The sequence below is a fragment of the Mustela erminea genome, chromosome 4 (genome assembly GCF_009829155.1).
Source record: "Mustela erminea isolate mMusErm1 chromosome 4, mMusErm1.Pri, whole genome shotgun sequence".
NCBI lineage: Eukaryota > Metazoa > Chordata > Mammalia > Carnivora > Mustelidae > Mustela > Mustela erminea.
The window spans coordinates 146,645,246-146,666,658 of record NC_045617.1 but is presented as its reverse complement, the minus strand read 5'-3'; the positions used below and the strand labels follow the sequence as shown (position 1 = coordinate 146,666,658).

At 46.3% G+C, this 21,413-nt stretch overlaps 1 protein-coding gene across 3 annotated transcripts in view; it reads left to right on the top strand.

Moving 5' to 3' along the window:
- Nucleotides 1–21,413, top strand: part of DCDC2 (doublecortin domain containing 2) — a 133,204-nt gene that overhangs the window by 95,731 nt on the left and 16,060 nt on the right. For all 3 annotated transcript variants that reach the window (XM_032341229.1, XM_032341228.1, XM_032341230.1), the window contains one exon: nt 15,865–15,965. In XM_032341229.1, coding sequence (XP_032197120.1) covers nt 15,865–15,965 — 101 coding nt within the window. The remainder of the gene's footprint in view (nt 1–15,864; nt 15,966–21,413) is intronic.

Genomic DNA, 21,413 nt, shown 5'->3' with positions numbered 1-21,413 from the left:
AAAAGTACCTCCTTCACAGGGCGGTTATGAGGAATGTTCCTGGGTTCATTCTAGGCTTTCAAGGAACGTGAGCTCCCTTCCCCCGTCCCGGCTCCAGAGCAAGCGCCGTGTGTCGCCCAACCGTGTCGTACGTTAGGGACGTTGGGAGACATGAAGTGAGTTGAAACAGCCTCATATCCTTTGTGTGACAGTGTCTAACTGTCTACCACATGGAACTGTTAGGGTAGGGAATGGAGGTGTGGAAAGTTCAGAGAGATGGAAGCCTTCTGGGAGGTGGCCCTTGAGTTGCTCCCTGAAGGGAAGAACGGATGGGCCGGGTGGCCGTTGGGAGATGGTGTGAGTACAGGTGCTGAGCTAAGGGGGAGATGGCCCACTCGAAGGGGGACAGGGAGGTGAGGACGGGCGGCCCAGGGCCACTGGGTTTGCTCTGGGGGTTGGGGTGAAGGGCGTGGTGGCAGAGCTGTGGGACGTGCTATTTGGAGGGTCTAAGCTGGGCCGGATTAGGGTGATCTTTTAGAACATAGCGGGGAGCAGGACTGCCAGAAGTGTGTTGTCCTGAAGGAGTGGCTCATCTTTCAGCTTGGCAAGGAGAGAGGGTCCGTATTGCCTTTTATTCTCTCCAGTGTAGTGAAGGGCTATTTAAATTTTCTGTGACTCCCAGTGTGAAAAAAACATGCAATGTCATGTACACACACGTGGGCTTCTGAACATTTGTATCATGAAGTAAAGGTGTGCGGAGCGGTAGTCACTGCGGGGACTGCTTGTCTGTCCACACGATTTGCAAGGTCCAGTGAACCACATGGACAAGCGGCGCCCTTTGTTCAGAAAGCGGGAGGAAAGTGCTATTCGACATCCTTAAACGTATACCCTCCCCTTGCTTCCACGCTCCTTCTCTTCCTCCGTGGTGTTTTTTTATTTGCTGTTACTTTCATTCTAAAGAAGTTAAAATTAAATTAATAATGTTGACGAGGGGACGCCTGGGTGGCTCAGTTGGTTGGGCAGCTGCCTTCGGCTCGGGTCATGGTCCCAGCGTCTCGGGATGGAGTCCCACATCGGGCTCCTTGCTTGGCGGGGAGCCTCCTTCTCCCTCTGCCTCTGCCTGCCATTCTGTCTGCCTGTGCTCGCTCTCTCTCCCTCTCTCTGACAAATAAATAAAATCTTAAAAAAAAAAAATGTTGACGAGGATGAACTTTGCCCCTCGTCTTTCTGTCATGCAATGCCGATTTCACACGCGAGATGTAAGAGCGTTTCCCTCGCACGCATGGTTGCAAGGACACAGTTGGCGTCTCTTAGCTCATACCTGCGCGTGCCTCCGCCCTCACCAGATGACTGGGACTCCTCTGTCACCACCTACTCAGCAGCCCTCCGCACTTCCTCATGTGCACACGTTCTATCCGCCCTCCCGCCCGATGGCCTGCTGGTGAGCGAGGAAGGACTGAGAAGGGACGAGGCCAAGGGTCACCCCTGTTTCCCTTCCAGGCCATGTCATTGTTTCCAGAAGCACTTGACTTCTCCAGGGAGGCCACTCGAGCCAGAAGTACCCTTGCTCTTTAGGATTTCCTAGAGCACCACTGGATTCTTTCCTCCTTGGAAGCAAGTTCTGGTGTTAGTGGTACAGGTGGCCTTGAGGGGCCGTCAGTGACCCCATAGCCCCTGGCTCCAATGCAGACACAAGACTCTTTCCTGGTACTCACTTTGAGTCTTGACAGATAGACACCCCTGCCGTGAGGCTGCACCTGAGCTCCATGCTCATGGTGCAGGGGAGCGGGGGACACAGCAGACCCCATAGGTGACCAGGGTGGCCAACAACCGCAGGCACATGTGTTGTCTGTGTCTCCTCTCCTCACAGACATGCTCTGTTGTCTCACCAGATTTCCCTTACAAAACGCAGCTTCAAAGATAAAATTATTAAGAATTTCAAAGTGGTGGGATGCCTGGGGGTTGGGGGGGCTCAGTCAGTTGCGTGTCTGCCTTTGGCTCAGGTCATGATCTCAGGGTCCTGGGATCGAGTCCCGCATTGGGCTCCCCACTCAGCAGGGAGTCTGCTTCTCCCTCTCCCTCTGCTGCTCCCCCTGCCTGTGTGCACTCTTTCTCTGTCAAATAAATAAGAATCTTAAAAAAAAAGAAAAAGAATTTCAAGATGGTGCCAGCAGAGCATTAAGCTAAGTGGAGTGGTTCTCTCTGGCATGGTCTTCACCCCCTACCCCATACCCATGAAGCTGACCCTGGGGTCAAAATCCATTTTCTGGTTTCTTCTGTTTTGCTTGAAAACCACTACTGGCGCCTCATTAAAGTGATGTCACGATCCACTAATGGTCAGGACTGGCACGTCAGAAAGCCTACATTAAAAGCACGGTCAGCTGGGTGATGGACATTGGGGAAGGTATGTGCTATGATAAGGGAAACAAAACAAAACAAAACCATGGTCAAGCCATCTAGTTTCAGTCGCTGTATCTGAATCTTGCTTCCGACACTTGCCCCTGGGGAACTTTCGTGTACATTCGTTGTCTGTATGTAAAACGTAGGTCGTGTCAGCAGTTACTTCATGAAGTCTAGTTACTTCATAAAGTTGTTTTGGGCAGAAATGAGTTTCACGTGTCAGGTGCTCAGAACTGTGCCTGTCATATAATAAGCATCTGTTAACTATTAGCTAATCATCATTATTAATACTATCACTTATTATTCCCTTGTTTCAGGTAAATGTTGAAGAAGAAAAAATGTTCCCTGACCAAATAATAAGCATTTCCACCCTATTCTAGAATAAACATTTTCTTAGGTTAACCAATCTTTGTGTTTTATCTTCACTGCATGTATGTGAAAACATTATGTAATGAAGCGAAAGTTAATTCTTACCCACTTAATGTAATGGGAATTCTTAAAAATTACAGGTTAATGAAAGAGCCAAAGAAAGATGACTTTATTTCTGATCCCCCTCCCCAAGATTAAAAGAAGTAGATTATCGGGGAAGCACCTGGGTGGCTCAGTCGGTTAAGCATCTGAGTCTTGATTTCGGCCCAGATCAGGACCTCAGGGTTGTGAGTTCAAGACCCGTGTTGGGCTCCACAGTGGGTGTGGAGTCTGCATAAGATTCTGAGTCTCTATGTCTGTCCCTCCTTCCCGTGCTCATGCACATAATGCACGTGTTCTCTCTCTCCAAAATGAAACAAAAAGAAATCCCACAAGTAGGTTATTGGTGTTTCTCCATGATCAGTGAAGAAAGCAGCAAGGATATTTGAAAGGAATATCCATGCCCCAAGCTTTAGGATCCAGAATTCTGCCTTTTGGAAAGAAACTGTTAGGCGATGAACTTCAATCACAGGCAAAAATGCTAGAGGACAATGTTTTCTATCTTTGCAGAAGTATAGCTTCCTCAGATTTTTGTCGTAATACAGACTGAACCTCCGAGTCTGAACACTAGAGAAAGAGTGGAGAATCCGGAGGGTGTCCGGTCAGCCTGTGTGGTTGGAGCAACATTAAGTGTAAGCAAGCGGAGTGAGACTGATTTCTGATTTCCTTAAGCTTTTTGGAACACAGAGTCCTACTTTGTAGCTAACCTGGGTATTTCCCCTCATTAACCGAAGCTATTAGGATCACTTTTCCCATTGATGGTTTGACATTTTTGTTCCCTTGATTCCCTCAAATTTTGTACTCAGTATGTAGTCGCTTTATATCTGAATGTCCGTATCACTCGCTGAATATCTATGTCCATGTCTGCCTCAAAGTGCGGTGTCAGTTGTACGTGTGGTTGTCGAGTCATCCTACGATGGAATTCAGTAGGCTCACTTGAGTGGATTTACCTTAGGCAGCTTTAAAGATTTTATTTATTTATTTGACAGAGAGAGATCACAAGTAGGCAGAGAGGCAGGCAGAGAGAGAGGAGGAAGCAGGTACTCTGCTGAGCAGAGAGCCTGATGTGATGTGGGGCTTGATGCTAGGACCCTGGGATCATGACCTGAGCCGAAAGCAGAGGCTTTAACCCACTGAGGCACTCAGGTGCCCCAACCCTTAGGCGGCTTTAAACAAAATTTGGAACATGGTGGATACTGCAGAGAAGAATGTCTTGGGCAAGGATTTGTTTTTTGGCTACTTACTGGCGGCAGCTCCTTGAATCACGGAGTGCATAGAGATAGCGCTGAATTGAGTATATTGTGACTTCCCATGGCATGTTAACCAAAGTAAAGCTACATCTTCGGCGGGGCATCAATTCTGACAAAAATTTATCATCTGTGGAGCAATTATAAACACCCGCAATGGTACGCATTTGAAAGATCCTGCTTTGTCTCGAGCAAATAGAAGCACGCTGTATATAAAATGCCAAAATGGTTAAATTAAGACTCTCTCACTCAGATTTAACAAACAGTTCAGGCATCTTACCTTCACCAAACAGATGAGATGAAAAATTATCCCATCCTTTTATTCAGAATGACTGGTTTGCCCCAATTTGCACACTTGCCCCGTGTGTCCCTCTACCCTGATCGAGGACCACAGCTCGTAGACTCTCCAGCACCTGTCTCAGAATCAGACTCATTATAAAAGTGGCGATTCTGGCTTTATTCTCCCATTAGTTCCGGCGTTGCTGAGTGTGGTGTTTTAAAGCATATCATTGCTGGTTGTTGAAAGTGAACATTGGAGGCTTAGATTCTCAAAGGAGTAATTTAATAATAATCGGGATTAATAACCAACTTTTGAAAATGCACAGTTAGTCTCTCTTTATTTTCGTGTTTGAGCTAGGTATTTAATCCCATAAGTATATGCCGTGTATGTAATTTGGAAACAAATATTTACAGAAGTATTTCAGTCTTCCATCTTAATTTTTACTGACTACATATAGCTTTTGAAAATTTTAAATCCTGTTTGTTTATTTTTTCCCCCCCAGTCTTTGGGTTTTGAGATTCCTTGCATGAATTCTTGGTAGTTTTCTGGAGCTAAGCAGTCTTTTATTTCTCTGAGATGATTGTTAAAGACTGCATCAGTTAGGCATACAGGCTGAAGGTGCCTTGTTTCCTGGGAGGGGTGCTGGCCTCCCCAGCCCCCTGCACACAGATTACCATGTAGACATTGTAGCTGAGGTTTAAACCCCACTACATGTCTGCATACCATGATGATTGGTATTTTCATGACATACAGTTCTACTTACATTTTGTTATCAAGAGGAAGATGGTTTCCTTTGGTTTGGCTCGGTCACAGGTGGCTAGGGGAACTGTTTGAGTTTTTGCAGCAAGGCTTGGATTTCACTGGATATGCCTGTGCCTGGGCGACGTAAGTGATAGTGCGGACATCTGTGACGTATTCACTGGAAGCCAGGAGGTAGAAAAGGTGGGATTTGACCCCGGTTCAGCCCTCCCTACCTTCATGGCTTCAGGCCTCTGAGTCCAGTGTTACAAGTCTCCTCTGCTTCACAGCAAATCGTCTTGAAAGAGTGACCCCCACCCTGGGGGTGTTTTCAAACCACACCCCAGTATACCCTGATTGCCGTGCTTTAGGAAGTTGCTCTCACCTCTTTGACCAGATCACTGGGATACCAACCTGGAGTGCACTTTTAATTTTAATTTTTTAAAAGATTTTATTTATTGATTTGAGAGAGAGAGAGCACAAGCAGGGGGAGAGGCAGAGGGAAAGACAGAAGCAGGCTCCTCGCTGAGCAGAGAGCTGGATGCGGTGCTTGATCCCAGGACCTTGAGATCATGACCCGAGCCAAAGGCAGCTGCCTAACCCACTGAGCCACCCAGGACCCCTGGAGGACACTTGTTAATACTGATTGCTCCTTTGTTATCGCCTTCACTTTCCCCTGGGCTTCCTGGACAGCTCGCACTCTGATTGTTTTCTCACAGCGGTCGTTACTTGTTTTCTCTTCGTGGGTTCCTCTTCGGCCCATCCCTTAAACATTGTTTCCTAGAATTTTCTCTCCAGTCATCTTCTATTCTCGTTGCAAGTTGTTGTTCAGACCGATGACTTTCTTTACCCCAATCTGTATCTTCATCCTTCCTAGTCAACAGGTCTGTATTTCCAACCATCTGTCAAGATGCACAGGTCACAGGGGGCTCTAACCAGGGCATCCGACTCAGAACTCATCGTCTCCCTTCTTACAAGCCACCCGCTTCGTCTTCTGTCCCTCATCTTGGTAAATAGCTCTACCAACCCCGTGGACACGCCGGCGGGAAACCCGAGAGTCCCCTATGGCTCTTTCTCCTCGCCCCTCCCCCGGCCAGGGGTCACAGAGTCCCGTGAGTACAGCTTCGTGTCTCCTGCCGCCTCCGCCCATCCTGCTGCCACTGCCGGCACGCGGGAGCTACAAGTCTCATGCAGACCATAGTGCCCCAGGGCAGCGCCTGTCCCGCTGTCCCCACAGACGCGGGGGACCCGTCCTTCCGTGCTTTAGTTCCCTTCCCATCCTTGGAACCCGCCAGGCTACCAGCCTCTTACTGCTTCCGTCTGAACCACATTCCAGACTTTTCCTTCCTACGGTCTCAGCCAGTCTTCTCACTCTGACCCGATCACTCCCACGGGGCAGTATTGTGCCCGAATGCCTGCACTAGTACCTTCCATCTGTCCCCCTCTGGGCTCACACCCTGCCGGGAATCCCCGCCCCCGTCCATCCGGGGCTGCCCTCCTCCAGGACGGTCCCCTACCCCTGGCCCCTGGGTTGCTCTTCATCATCTGTAAGATCAAGTTCAGAGTCTTGTTCTATCAGATAAGGTTTTCCAGCTCCTTCCCCACCTCCCCTGCCCTGCAGCCCATCTGACCGCAGTCCCCGCCTCTCAGGCTTTGCACACAGCGATCTTTCCATCTGGATGGCCGCCCTCTGCTCCTCAGAGTTGAGTTCTGTCCGTCCTTGGATTTGTAGCTTCTGTCTGTCAGAAGCTTTGACTGGCTCCCTTTCCACTCCCCTTTCCTGCTTCTGTGCCCTCTCGCCAGACAGCTGGTGCAGCACTTGCTACACTTGCTCGGGCCCTTGATGTTCTCCGATTCCCCTGCAGATGGAAAGCATCTTGTTCTTCTTTCTATGGCTGGTGTCCAGCATGTGTCTGAGCACGAGGAGGCTCAGGAGACACTGGCATAATGAGTGAATGAACGAATGAACGAACAGAAAGTTGAGGAATTTAATCGAACCATGTACTTCTATTACATGCAAGTACTTTCTTTGTTACCAAGAGAAAATTCCTAGAGCAGAGAAGTAGTTTGAGGAGGGCTGGCTCTGTTACAGATGAACACGCAGGTTGTTTGAAGGTCGTTGGGCCAGCCAGAATTAAAAACAGGAACTGGGGATTTTAGGCCACTTATTAAGTAACTCCAAGTCCCTGAGGTATAAGAAGGAACAATTCAATTATTCTGGTAAACTAAAACTAATTTGCAGGGGAATTTTTATAAGGTAACGAAATTAGGAACAAAAACGTAAAGCCACATATTCTTGTTGACTTAGGCAAACCTATGCGGAGCTACTTTCTTATTCTTAGTCTTGTGTATGGGATACAGACTTTAGAAATTATGGCAAAACCTACATAGGTTGTAAAATGGTTGAGTCATGAACTCTACATATTGTAAATGTGTGTTTTGTTCTTTGTCCTCTGAATAGTTCTGATTTGGATAAAAATCATAAAACATCTGTACCTTAAAAAAGATTAGAAAAGGAAGGCAGGGATAAGACCGAAACTGCCCGTGTTCTGTCTACACTAGGAAAACTTCGTTGCACCTCTTTAAAGTGCAATGGCAGTGGGGTCAAGTCTATGTAGGCTTCACAGTCACACTTAAACTTCAGTTGTGTCACAGGTGAGATTTAATCCCCTGCAGTGGGGTCAGGGAGTAGAAAGAAGCCACATATCTTCAATTGTGGTTGGGAACACTCAGCCGATGGAAGCACTCGGGTAAAGTTGTCATGTTCTGAATTGCCAAAGAAAGATGTCGCTTGTGATATTCCTGTTTCTGTAGGGAGTTTCCATTTGGGTCTGTGGGACATAACGAGACAGATGGGGAAGATGAGTGATTAGAAAACATTCGGGTTCTATTTCCGCACAGCCTCCGACACGCTCAGAACGCTCGCTGTCACGTGCTGGGATCCCTCCTCCCGAGATGACCCGTCAGCGCACAGGAGTGGTGCGAGGAGGCTGTGGTGTGAGTCATTACAAGGATCGGGGAGGGCCGGCCGGTGTCCTCTCACAAGGAAGTGTCATGACACGCGGACACCTTCATCCGTCCCGCCGTGCCGCCTGTTGAACGGTGCGGGGGCTGCCTCTCTCTGGGTCAGCCTTGAAGTTCAGTAAGATACGATGATGGTCATCTGTATCTACGGAGAGTTACATATTAGAAATTGAACATATTTCACATGCAAATGTATTCCCATTAACATTAGCTGATGAAAATAATTTTTATGACATCTTCTTAACCATTTTAATTTCAATTCTGTCTCTGATGACTGATATGACGTAAAGAAAATGTACATAGTGGTTTTTTTGTAAATAGGCCTATTTACAAAAAATATATATATAGGCCTATTTACAAAAATATATATATATGTGTATATATATATATATATATATATATATGTTTTTCTTCTTAGAATATTACTTTATACACTGAGAGCTACAGACTCCTTGTTTCCCCACATTTTTTTCTTCACTGGGTTTAATGAGCTACCTTTTAAAATCAATGTCTTGTTTCTAATTTAACATTTCTTTATGAGGCCATCTCAGTAGTAAATCCTAGTACAATGTTGACTGGCACATCAGGCACATTAAAGTTTTCTTGCTGACGTGTAGGGCTTCCGCTGACTAAGTATCTCATATTCCCAGGGAGCCCTCAGAACCGGGCACCAGACTGTGATTTTTCTTCTTATTTGTCCTGATAAGTTCCCATCGATTTCAGACACAAAGCTCATCAAAATACAGTTTACGAAACTATCTAAAAATGACTGCGAGTAACTGTAGGGAGGAGGTTTGCTTTCAACAAGGTGGCTGGGCTTTAAGACTAACTGTCACCCGTTGCGTGCACCTGTCATTCACCATCTAGTAACTTCTGTTACTCGAGAATGGCCGAGTCCTGTGACATCACCAGATGGAGCTCTGGATGCCCCGAGACCGGGAACCCTTCTCTTGCGGCCCCTCGAGCTGCAGAGGCTAACCCCGCACGAGCGTCTGTGTTCCCTTTCTCTGGGAAACAGATTCCTATTAATGGGAACCCCGCGGTAATGCTGTGAGGACTCCACCTCCAAAGCTCGGCTTTCATTTTTTTTTAGGCAATAAAATTCATAAGGGATAAATGAAAAATAATTGAGGAGCATTTTTACTTTTACTAGCATGTTTGCTGTTGCTTTACGGCGTAATAGACACTAAAACGCCGACTCGCGAGTCAGAGGAGGAAGATTAGCGCTGCGTTTGGGTGTCTGTGCATCCAAGCATGGAATTGGAGCCTTCGTAGAGTAATTGAACGAGAGCAGGATTGTGGATCGAATTTATCCCCGCTCTTGAGTTTGTTAGCAAATGGCTTTTATTACTTTTATTACAAAGGTTTTGGGGGGTAGGGAAGACTTTCAAAAAAATGGAATCTCTGTCCTGCTGACCTAGAGGGGGTGTCTGGGGGCAGTAGTGGTTGGTTTCTGCACCTTGTAGGGGAGTGTGAAGGACAAATATTAACAGAGGATGAAAGCAAAAGCTAGTGGACTTGCAAGGGCTTTTCGGACCAGCGCCTGAAAGGCAGAAGGGACGGATGGTGTCGGAGCCTGTGGCCCCAGTCTGGGAGGAAACCTGCAGGAATCAGAAAGGGGATAGGCCGTGGGGACCGCCCTGATGTTCTCTCTCGACCGTGATCTTTAGACACATGGTGTATTAGTGTCCTGTTGCTGCTGTAACAACTTATCACAAACTGGGCGGCTGAACACAACATACAAATGCATTATGCTGTGGTCCTGGAGGTCAGAATTCCAGAATGGTCCTCACTGGCTTATACGCGGAGCGTTGGCGGAACTTTGTTTCTTCTTGAGTCTCTAAGGGAGGAAACTCACCTCCTTCCTTTCTGAGTTTTCAAAGGTTGTCTTACGGTCCCCTTCATCTTCAAGGCCGGCAATGACCAGGCAAGTCTTTCTCACACCGTATTCCCGGGACCCTGATTCTCCTGCCTGTCTCTTTCATTTACGAGGACCTGTGTGATTACACTGGGTCCAGGAGAATAGTCCAGGATCCTCTCCCATCTCAGGGTCAGCTGATTAACAACGGTAATTCCATCTTCAACCTTAATTCCTCTCTCCTATCAATGTGACATAGTCACGGTTTCTGAGGATTAGGACCTGGACATCTTTGGGGGGCTGTTCTTTTAGCTACCACGCACAGCATACACAGTCAATCCCAGTGTAGGTTGTATGCAGCCTTCTTTCTTTTCAACTTCCCGCTGCTCCTCCTCACCCGAAGGCTGTACCGCTTCATATGGCCAAAGGGGGCATCAACCCGGTAACAGCACGAAGAACTAGTGGGCTGGCTAGTGGCTTTGAAATGGCATGCTCCGTACATTTCATCATTTCACCTCTGTGCAGCAAATGTTTTTGAGTGTCTGCTCTTCATTCTTTCAACAAACACCTTCTGAACACCTTCGTGCCGGGCTCTATTACTGGGGATCATCACTGAACAGTACGGATGTCTGTGTGTGCTCGTGGAGCTTAGGTTTGGTGGAGGTTGACGAATACAGAAACACGGAATAAATAGGAAAAGTGTCAGCTCGCAGTAAATGCTAGGCAGAAGACTAAAACAAGAAATACGAATGACTTGGTGGCTACTAAAATAGGGAGGAATGTGGGTTTCTGAGATCCAAATGGCAAGGGACAGCCACTCACGTGAAACAGAGAAAGAATTTTCCAGGCAGAGGGCCTAAGAAGTACAAAGGCAGGAATGAGTTTTCTGGGGGAGAAACAGAATGTGGCTGGAGTGGAGTGGGCAAAGGCAAGGTGGTATGGGGTGTGTGTCTCGAGGGAGGTCAGTGCCTGATCTCACCCTTGGAAGCCATGGTGGAGAACTTAGGTTCTTTGCATGATGGGAAGACATGAGAGAGTTTCTAACTAGTTTTTAGACCAAGTTGATGGTGGAGATGGAAATAATATTCACAGATTTGGGATATATTTGGAAGGAGATTGAATTCACGAGACAACAGTGGGATGGATACGAGGAGTGAGAGCAATATGGACGTGAGGGTAATTCCCAGATTTGGGGGTTAAGTGGTGCTGCCACTTCCTGGGGCAGGGAAGAGGGATGGTGAGCAGCGGGCCGGGGCTGGGGGGGCAGGGAGGACCAGAGTTCTGGTTTGACCACATTAAGGTTGAGATGCCCATTTGATATCAAAGGGAAATTGTCAAATTAGACAATTGGATATGTAAGTTTTGGGATTTCTGAAGAGGCTTATCTAGGTTAAGGAGTTATTGGCATATGGCTGGTGTTCAAACCATGATCTCCATGAGACTGTCCGAGGAGAGAAGTAGACCCACAGCAAGCTCTGGGAATCCAGCACTTAGAACGTGAACAGAGGAGGTTGGGCTGTCCAGGGAGACAGAGGAGCAGCAGCTGCTGGTGGTGCCAAAATACCGAGCGTTTAACGGAGGAATGCAGAGCCAGAGCCCGACTGGTGGACAGACGGACTTCAGCAGGCAGCCGCGTGGGGACGAGGATGAAAGGAGTAAACCGGAGGTCAAGGACGCACGCCTGAGATGGGGGGAGGGTGGGTGGACTCTGCAGGTGGGCTGGACGGACCCGCCGGCACAGGATGAAGGGGGCGTGTGCTAACGTGGAGCTGGCGTGGCCCTGGCGTTGAGAAGCAGAAGTATTCAGGTCACGGTGTGGAGTGGCTGGTCACCCGGGTATTGAAACCACGCAGGTGGTGGGTACAGGATGGAGAGAGACAGATGGGTGAGGTTTCCTCCAAAATGAGACACTGAGTGGAGAGACCCGGGATTTACAGGAGACGAGGAATTTGTACCAGAACTGGGAAGTCTGCAGGCGCAGGGGGAGCTTTGGAAGAGCAGTTCCAGACCTGGTGCCAGGGTGGGAGGGGCGCGGAGCAGGGAGGACTCCACGTGCTGGGAAGACAGGAAACCATGAACTTGTCTTTCCACTTACATTTCAGTGAGCATGTACTGAGGACTTGGTGTGGGCAGTGCACTGCGCTTATTCCCCTGGGGCAGGAAAGGAGCCACAGGGCAGGCATGTGGAAAGATAAGTAGTCCCGGGTCTGTGAGCTTTCCAAACCTGCTGAGCTTGTCAAAAGCAGCCCTTTCAGGTCTCCCGCAGTGATTTTTGTATGGTGGATCTTGATACATATTGACTCCTCAATCAAATGAATGAAGTCTACCTAATCATTTAAAAACAATGTTTCATTGTTTAATATTGTCCATTAGTTACAATGTGGTACCGCCACACCCAGCAACTTACTGTGTGCTCAGGAAGTTAAAGTAAAAAAAAAAAAAACACTTAAATACTATATATACAATAAGATCCCACTTTGAGGGGTGTGTGTGTGTGTGTGTGTGTGTGTGTGTGTGTGTGTTTAAGAGAGAGAGAAGGACAAAGGAGAAAGGAAGAGTCTGTTGTCAAATTATTATTGGTGGTTATCTCTGGGTCATGAGGGTAGAAGGATGTTTGTTTTCTTCATTTTCCAAGCTTTCTACAATGCATAAGTATTATATAAACAGCGTATCATCAGCCCATATTGTGTAAAATTATTTTTCTCTAAAACTTCATATTTATTTTTTTTTAATTTTATATAACATGTGTAGTAAACATTAAAATCCCAGTAGGCTTTCTCCCATCACAGAGTAATTTCCTAGCCCTTCTTCCCTTTTTTTTTTTTTTTGGCCACCATTTATTCCTGTGAATTCCCCTCTGACCTTCCTCTCTTGCCCGGTGCTGCTGAAGGAGATGGCTCGCGTTTCCGTTCGCTGATGAATGAGACCTTGCACGGCACCCCAGACAGACACGTTTATCTCTGTTTTCTGTGTCGCTGTGCACGACGTGGAGTTTTGTTGATTTGTCTCTTTGTCTTTTATAGCCCGTGGCTGCCATTTTCCGTTCCAGTCTCCTTTCAATCTTACTTTATTTTTTATTATTGATTTTATGTTTCTTTTCCTGTGAAATGTTTATTCTAAAACACATCCGCAAGTCATTCGTAGCTCTGGCTGGGTACAGTTAAGCATTCCATTGGATGTGCATGTTTAAGAGTATATTCCTTTCGGATCTGTAGGTTTCTCTCGGTTGTGTCTTTGAAAGCAGGTGCAACGCTTGGGTGCCAACACGTCATCCAAAAATATCGTGTACTCAGGTCATAACTAGAGCACAGCACCTTTCCCTGAAGGTTGACTCAAAGGATATTTTGAGAGCGAGTATGATTACTGTCTTCTAAGGTGATCCAGAAGGTAGCAATGAATGTCAAACATGCCTAATCTTCCTTTTACAACCACACCAGAGATAACGCTTGATAAACTGTGCAGCCTGTTCACGTTCTCAAGGTTATGAACTTCACATGTGAATAAGGCAGAATCTCCATCGTTTCTGCCATTGTTTTCTTGAGTTCCAATTCCAGAGTTTGATGGAGAGACCAAGAGCTTACTGTATCTCTGTTGACTCCCAATTTTGTAGACTTGCTTACTCACTTCTGCTTTTCCTGCTTTACGACAGAATAATTGCAAGCTATCTTCCTGGCCCCTCCAGGTGGCCTGCCCCATACCCCTGCTAGGTCCAGGATGGCTTTGTTGAGTGCATGAGCAGAAGGCTGAGGATTTCTTCTTACATCCATGAGGACTCAGCACATTCTCTGTTTCGCTTTCTATATTCTTTCTTCTGATGTTGAGGTTCCAACTGGGATTTCATTGTGGATTCACGTCCTCAGTAGTAAGACAAGACCAAGGCAGGATGTAATCCTTGGCTCTGCTGTGTGGGCCATGTCTTTGGGGAGCATTAGTGCTAGTGATGATCCAAAACAGTTGTGAATGCTGACATCCTCATTTGGTAATGATCTCGTAGGGATTCCTGTATATATGTATGTTTTCAGTTTTCATATACACAGAAGATGATGATTTAACTGAGGAAACGCTAATGAATGAAAAACTACTCTGGGTTGCTTAAGCATACAAGAGCTGATGGAAGGAGGGACCATTGGGTGGAAAGACTTTGTTGGATGATGGGAAGAACCAGTCTGGGCTTAAATGATTGCTGTAGATAATCCTCAAAAGGAGTTAATCCATGCGAATTAATCTAACGTGTAGAATCGGCTTTGAGGGCAGCTCTCTTGTCCCTGGTCTTTAAAAAGGAGAGTGGAGAAGCCAATATCCAGTCAAGTCACAAAAAAAGTAATTAAAAAGGAAAATGGTTTCTCTAGGAGAAACAAGAAGGGCTTGAGTTTGGTTGTATTTCCTCCCGCCTCCCCTCCCTTTTCACGGCTGGATCTTCTAAGCGCCCGCGGCACTCTGCTCCAGCCCTCACCTGTTCCAGCATTTCCTCCGGGGAAAACCTGACTGGGGGTGTGTTCACATCTCCGAATACACACTCATTGGTGGGTCAGCAACCTGAGCAACCAGCCTGCGTCTCGTGTGTAGCTTGGTGCTGTATGTATAATCGCTCCTCCAGGAATGTAAAGGAATGTTTTCCACTTAATCATAAGTAACAAGTGACTTTGTAACTTTAACAATATGACATGTTATTATGTGACATGTCAGATAATCGTGCTCTGGGAAACAAGCTCCCATGGGAGAAATAGAGGAGGTTCTAAGATAAAAGATGAAACTGTATTTTCTAGACGGCAGGGTGAGTCCTGTAATCGATTACCAGGGAAGGAGGGGCGCTCTCCATCCGTGGAGATCCTTAAAAATTGGGCAGAGGAAATATCTGTGAGAAGGGATGACACCTTAAACCTCTTTTGGGGCATGCCGATAGAATGACGAACTATTCTGTGACTCTTTGATGGCTTGGCCTGGAGTAGCGGAGACTGAGGGGAAACAGGAAAACTTCTCTGGGTACGGAAAGGAGCCACTGTTGCTTTCCATGGGAAGACAAGTCACAGGAGCTTCACCTAAAGCCTTAGAGATTTAGATTACATTTTATGGGTAAGGATTTTTGAGACCTAGGTTGTGAAAATCCTGTGGACATCTGCAAACTACAAGATAGATTTGTGTGAGACCCAGAGTCAGCTCTCTGGTTCTGTTGCAGGAAGAAATATGTATATTTTTCAATACAGTTCCAAATAGAATTATTCCAGCACCCTATATTCAGTTCATGGCATTCTCTTGGGAAAGGAGAACCCCTAAAGCTAGTATTTTCAGGCACCAAACATCATCTCAGCTTTGGGGATAACAGTGGGGAGCAGGTAACAGGTGTGAGGTCCCTTCTGTCTGGATACCTGTACAGGGCTGTGTTGCTGGGTCAGCAGTCCCGGGGTGAGGATGAGTCTGGGACACAGCCCTGCTCTGTTGGGTTAGACTTGTCCTCCCCTCTGGGCTTCTTCCCTGTGAAAATGCAGACATGTGTGTAGGGTGGCGGGGAAAAGCCCTGCAAAAGCCCTTTCAGTACAAAGGGAGGCAAAATACCTATTAAAAAGCATTATCGGGGCACCTGGGTGGCTCAGTGGGTGGCTCAGGTCATAATATCAGGGTGGCTCAGGTCATAATCCCAGGGTCCTGGGATCGAGCCCCACATCGGGCTCCCTGCTCAGTAGGGAGCCTGCTTCCCACTGCCCCAACCCCTGCCTGCCTCTCTACCTACTTGTGATCTCTGTCAAATAAATAAATTTAAAAATCTTTTAAAAGCGTGCTCTTCCTTAGTATTTGGTTGCAGTTTCAACATGCAGCCACATGATGTCACAATTGGATTTTGATTTTCGCTGTGCATTTGTCTCCAATGACAGGTGAAGGCGTTTTCCAGGCTGGAGCAGAGAGGTCTGAGACACGGGGCGCAGCAGAAGTCCAGGAAGATGAAGACACGCAAGTGGAGGTCCCAGTTGACCAGGTAGTCCCCATGTACAAACCAAACGGCCACTCTTTTCTTTCAAGTTCTGGGTTATCTGCTCCAGGCTATTCCTAAGCGTGCGCTTAGACCGTCTCAGGAGCTGGGCGGTCCAATGACCCACGACACACCCTTAGGTCTTCCTAGTATTCCTTCAAAGAGCCATTTGGGCTGTCTTTAAATTTTTACTTTATAGTCACGGGAAATGAGGTGACTTTAATAAATAGCATCGAAGGAGGTGGATTGGGGTAAGCCCTGAGATGGAAAGGGGGAGAAGGTTTGATACAGAAAAAGCAGATTGGCATATTGGCTGGGAGTTTTATCTAGAAAAAAAGTCCTCCATTCAGAAAAGCTTTTTTTTTTTTTTTTTTTTTTAAAGATTTTATTTATCCATTTGACAGACAAAGATCACAAGCAGGCAGAGGCAGGCAGAGAGAGAGGAGGAAACAAGCTCCCCGCTGAGCAGAGAGCCCGATGCGGGGCTCAATCCCAGGACCCTGGGATCATGACCTGAGCTGAAGGCAGAGGCTTTAACCCACTGAGCCACCCAGGCACCCCCCCCCCAACTTTTTTTTTAAACGCCATGATATTCTCTCCTTTAGGTCCTTGAAATTGTGGTTGGAATTTATTTTTCATAAAAGAATTGCGTATACAAATACAACGCGCATGTTTGCTGTGTGTGTATTGATTTTCTTTTTAGGCCAACAGAGCATGGTACTTGGAGGACAGAGAGAATGAGAGTGGGTGAGTGTGTGCGCGCGCGCGTGTGTGTGTGTGTGCGTGTGTGTGTGTGTGCACGCATGTGCTTGTAGAAGGGATGAAGGAGTGTTCGTGTTGTTTAAATGATGCAAGAAATAAGTCAGTTAGGCTTTTTAATACAATTCAGCCGCATTTCTTACATTTCTAGTTGGAGGATTGGAATTGAGGTGGGGAGGGGGACATCGTAACCCCAGGCTCAAGGGAATGAGAATTCACTAGGAATTGCCACTTGTCCTCTGACTATTATGTGATATTCCCTTTACAGAAAGCGAATTTCAATCCTACAGGTTCCATAGACGAACTTCTCAGTCGTATTTGTTTTCACGGAGGAGCAGCGGGGCTGCTGCTTGATGATTCCGCAGGCATTTCCCATAAGCATCGCTTTCCTGATGGGAAGCCTCATGTGTTAAAAATCACACAGATTTAAAAAATCCAATTTATTACCCAGGATTAGCTATAACAAATAATTTTTCATAAACTCCAGTTATAGGTATATATATATATATATATATATATATATATATATATTTTTTTTTTTTTTTTTTTTTTTTTGGTGGAGAGAAAATGGAATTTTAAGTCTCCTGTGATGCGGTAATTAAATGTTCCAGTGGAAGACAATGGAGAGTAACCGTCTGTATGTGCAGCTGCCCCCAAACAAAATGAATTTATTCCAGAGCCAGAATGCCACAGATCAAGGGAAAATCAGACTCTGATAACCAAAAATGAAGTCTCTTTGTTAATCACTTCACAGTTTCAGAATCTGTGGTAGGTGTCTCTTTGCCTGTGAGTTTGGTGTCACGGGAAGGGGAGCCGAGAGAGGGAAGGATCAGGTCTCTTATGCTACCGGGGTAGGTGTCTGCGGAGCTCCATTGCTCACGTGACCAGAGAGGGGTCACTTATCAGAATGCGCGTCTGCGGAGACACTGAGTTAGCAGACCCGTGAAAACTGGGCGAGGTCAACACACTGATGTCAGTTTGAAGGAAATAAAACCCAATAACAAAAGGTCAGAATTGCTTTCTTCTTTGACCCCATAAGTAATCGAGCTGGAATTAGCTGGTGGCCATGGTTGGCGAGAGGTGCTTATGGGGTCCGGTCTCAGGGTCGTTCTCTCTGTGGCCTGCTGACCTTCTGCTCCGTATCCTCAGCAGCTGTGTTACGGGTCTTGTGAAGCATCCAGTGAGGGTGTGGAGAAGTTAGTGGAAAGCTCCGCGATCGCTGAGAACAACTCTGCGGATGTCCTGCCACTGTGTTCTCCAGGAAGCAGTGGGTGCTGTTTACTGAGTACCTACCAAGTGCCAGGCACCCCGCACTGGGCACTTTCATCTCGTGTAATTGTCTTACCCCCCCCCCCCCCCCCCCACGTCATATGGAGAAAGGAACTGAGCTCGTGCAGGTGAACTTGCTGGTCCAAGGTCGTACCATTCTACAGACGAGTTTGTGTTTGAAAGTAGGTCTCTCCGGTTTCCAAGTGTGTGGGTGATCTGGGGAAAGAGTATTAAATACAAACAAACATACACACACACACAGAGAAAAAAAAAAAAAAACCCAAACCCCCAAAAGCCAATTACTAGCTTAAGGAAGAAAAAAAATCCCTGCATAGGCAAGGAAATGGAGTCATCACATACAGCTTGGCTCAGCTGTAAATTACACTGACGTACACTCCCTCTTGGGCCGACACAGTTCATTTCTTTGGACAGATTTCCTATCATCTAAGTGGTTCATGTTATAACTTTAGTCAAAGGGCTATGGACAAGGGTGTGTGTGTGTGTGTGTGTGTGTGTGTAAATACCATGTGTAATCGGCCAAGTAGTGTATCGATGCCTGAAAAGCAGATCAAGTTTTAGAAGTAAATATTGCCAGGAGCCAATTCTCCGTGGATCTCTTGTGTTTCTGCATATCTTATGAGCAGAGGGACAGATCGCCTTTGTTCTGGATTATCTTATCTCTCTCCCTCCCTTTTATTTTTTTTGGACTGTCTTTTTAACGACGTTTGAACAAGCTTGGAAGACAGACACAGTGACTTCCTCTGAAACAATCGCTCTAAGCTCGAGGCAGTCTTACCTCTGAGGGAGGTTTGGCAATTTCTGGGGATGTTTTTTTGATTGTTAGACCTGTGGGAGTACTCCTGGCATCTGGCGGGAAGTGGCCAGGGCTTCGGCTAAATGTCTCGTAATGCCCGGGGAAGCCCTCCCAACAAAAAATTACCCAGTCCAAAATGTTAACAGGACTGGGATGAGAACCCCTGGCATAGGGCAAAGGCCAGCTTTGTTTATTGCCCAGTGTCGTAAGGACAATGTCCTCCGGCGCTGCAGGTCAGGCAGGGTTAGTATCCATTGTAAAAGATACGGTGCCATCGAACTGTATGCTCAAAACTGGTCAAAACGGGGTGCCTGGGTGGTGCAGTTAAGCGTCCAACTCTTGGTTTTTGCTCCAGTCATACCTCAGGGTCATGGGTTTGAGTCCTGCATCGGGCTTATGGCATCTGCTTAAGACTCTCTCCCTCTCTCTCTGCTCTTCCCACCCTAGCACACATGCATTCCCTCCCCCTAAAATAAATGACTAAATACAAAAAGGAAACTAGTCAAAACTGTAAATGTTACATGTATTTTAGCACAATAAAAGTATTTGGAAAAAGATTGGGTTCTTTCCCTGGATTGTGAGCTGCTATTTGCATCACCTGGGTCCCCCTTCCCGTTGGTCTGTGGGAACGGGATCCCGGGGAGCGGGTGCTTGTGGTGATACTCTGGCTACTGCTGTTGCCGTGAGCAATACAATTCTTTGTCTCTGACCCGGGAGTCTCGTGTCTTCTGCCACATCTCTGACATCATGGCAGGCTAAAGAGGATGCTTGTAAGTAGGGTAAAATTCTAGACCTTCCAGACTCCTTCCGTCTCCCTGCATGAGTGTTGGTGTGTTTAAGTGTGAGCAAATGTGGACTCATTCCAGCCAAGGACATGGCCAAACTCTGTCCCAACATTCAGACTCTTGTCACTTTAAAAAAAAAAAATTTTTTATTTATTTGACAGACAGAGATCATAGATAGGCAGAGAGACAGGCATAGAGAGAGAGGGGGAAGCAGGCTCCCTGCTGAGCAGAGACCCCCCGACGTGGGGCTTGATCCCAGGACCCCGAGATCATGACCTGAGTGAAGGCAGAGGCTTAACCCACTGAGCCACCCAGGGACCCCTCTTGTCACTTTTTTTTTTTTTATTAAAGATTTATTATTTGACCGACAGAGATCACAAGTAGGCAGAGAGGCAGGCAGAGAGAGAGAGGAAAGCAGGCTCCCTGTTGAGCACAGAGCCCAATGTGGGGCTCGATCCCAGGACCCTGGGATCAGAGGCTTTAGCCCACTGAGCCACCCAGGCGCCCCCTCTTGTCACTTTTTAAGACGACCCTGGATCTAACTACTTCTAAACCCATGGGTAACTGAAGAATGGCATGTTTTAAAAAATGTATTTGGGGAGGCCAGAATGAATATCTTTTCTCAGGAGAGAGTTTAGGTCGAACAAGAATAAAGTATTCTTTTAGAAATTAGGTTTTTTTGTGTGCACACTCCAAATCACCCTGGTTCATCCTAAGCAGAGGAGCAAGTGACTGATTAGCCAAGACCTGTGGTCACACTCTCGCACCGGTGTCACTTCTTGGGTCACTTCTAAATGGATGCTTTTCCAAGCGAAGGTGGCAAGCAGTGAGCTCGCTCTGTAACTAAGGATCAGGCAGGAGAACCCACCGTCTCAGAAGCCCAAGCAAACAAATACCTAGGAAATAGGCAAATAAGAAGATATATTTTGGATTTTGTTCCATTTTACAGAAGAGGGCAGAAGGCGAGGATAGTAACTTCCGAGCAGTTTCAGATTATTTTATAGCTCTCCTCATCCATTTGTAGATGATTTTGAATAGTAAAACAATGAGAATCACAAGATGTTTTTATGCTAAGTAGTTTTCATTAAATAGCGTTTAAGCTGTATCATGAACACTGGAGAAGTGAAAGCTTTTTTTTTTTTAATGGGAAGTTTTGATGCATACTCTTCTTGGTTTATTTAAAACTTAATTAGCCATTAAGTTACATATATAATATATAATATTGTTTAAAATTTAACAAAGATTACAACAAAAGTAGCAACCATGTTCCTCACCTCTCTCTGCCTGCATTCCTCTTCCTCAGAGATCACCCCTTTCAGCTCTTTTGTCACAGAACACACCATTGTATTTCTAAACCATACCTCCTTGCCTCCCTTCCATTTTAATACCTCTGAACTCTTTGGGTCTTGCAAGTGATTGCATGTCATAGTTTAGTTGGCTTTTTTTTTTTTTTAATTTTAAGAGGTACATAAACTAATGGAGATCCTTTTAAATAGGTGACATCCCAAATTCGGTAAAGTACGTTTCTCGATTTTAGTTTTCAGATGTAGATACAGTTAACTTCATCTCTGATGACTGTGGAAGCTGATTGCTGAGATCTCTTACCAGCTCTTTCTTCTCCCCCAACCAAAAAGGCCACATGCACACAAACACACGAATGCACGACCCTCTGCTTCTTTCTTTCCACCCTCCTAGTGATGATTTTGGCTGAGTCAGTGTTTAATCTGTACGTCATCTTTGCTATGTCAGCCTCACTGAGTTGAGCCACAGGGTGGACTCTGGTTACGTCTCCTTTCCTGCGTAACACTTTCCCTTCTTTCTATTTTA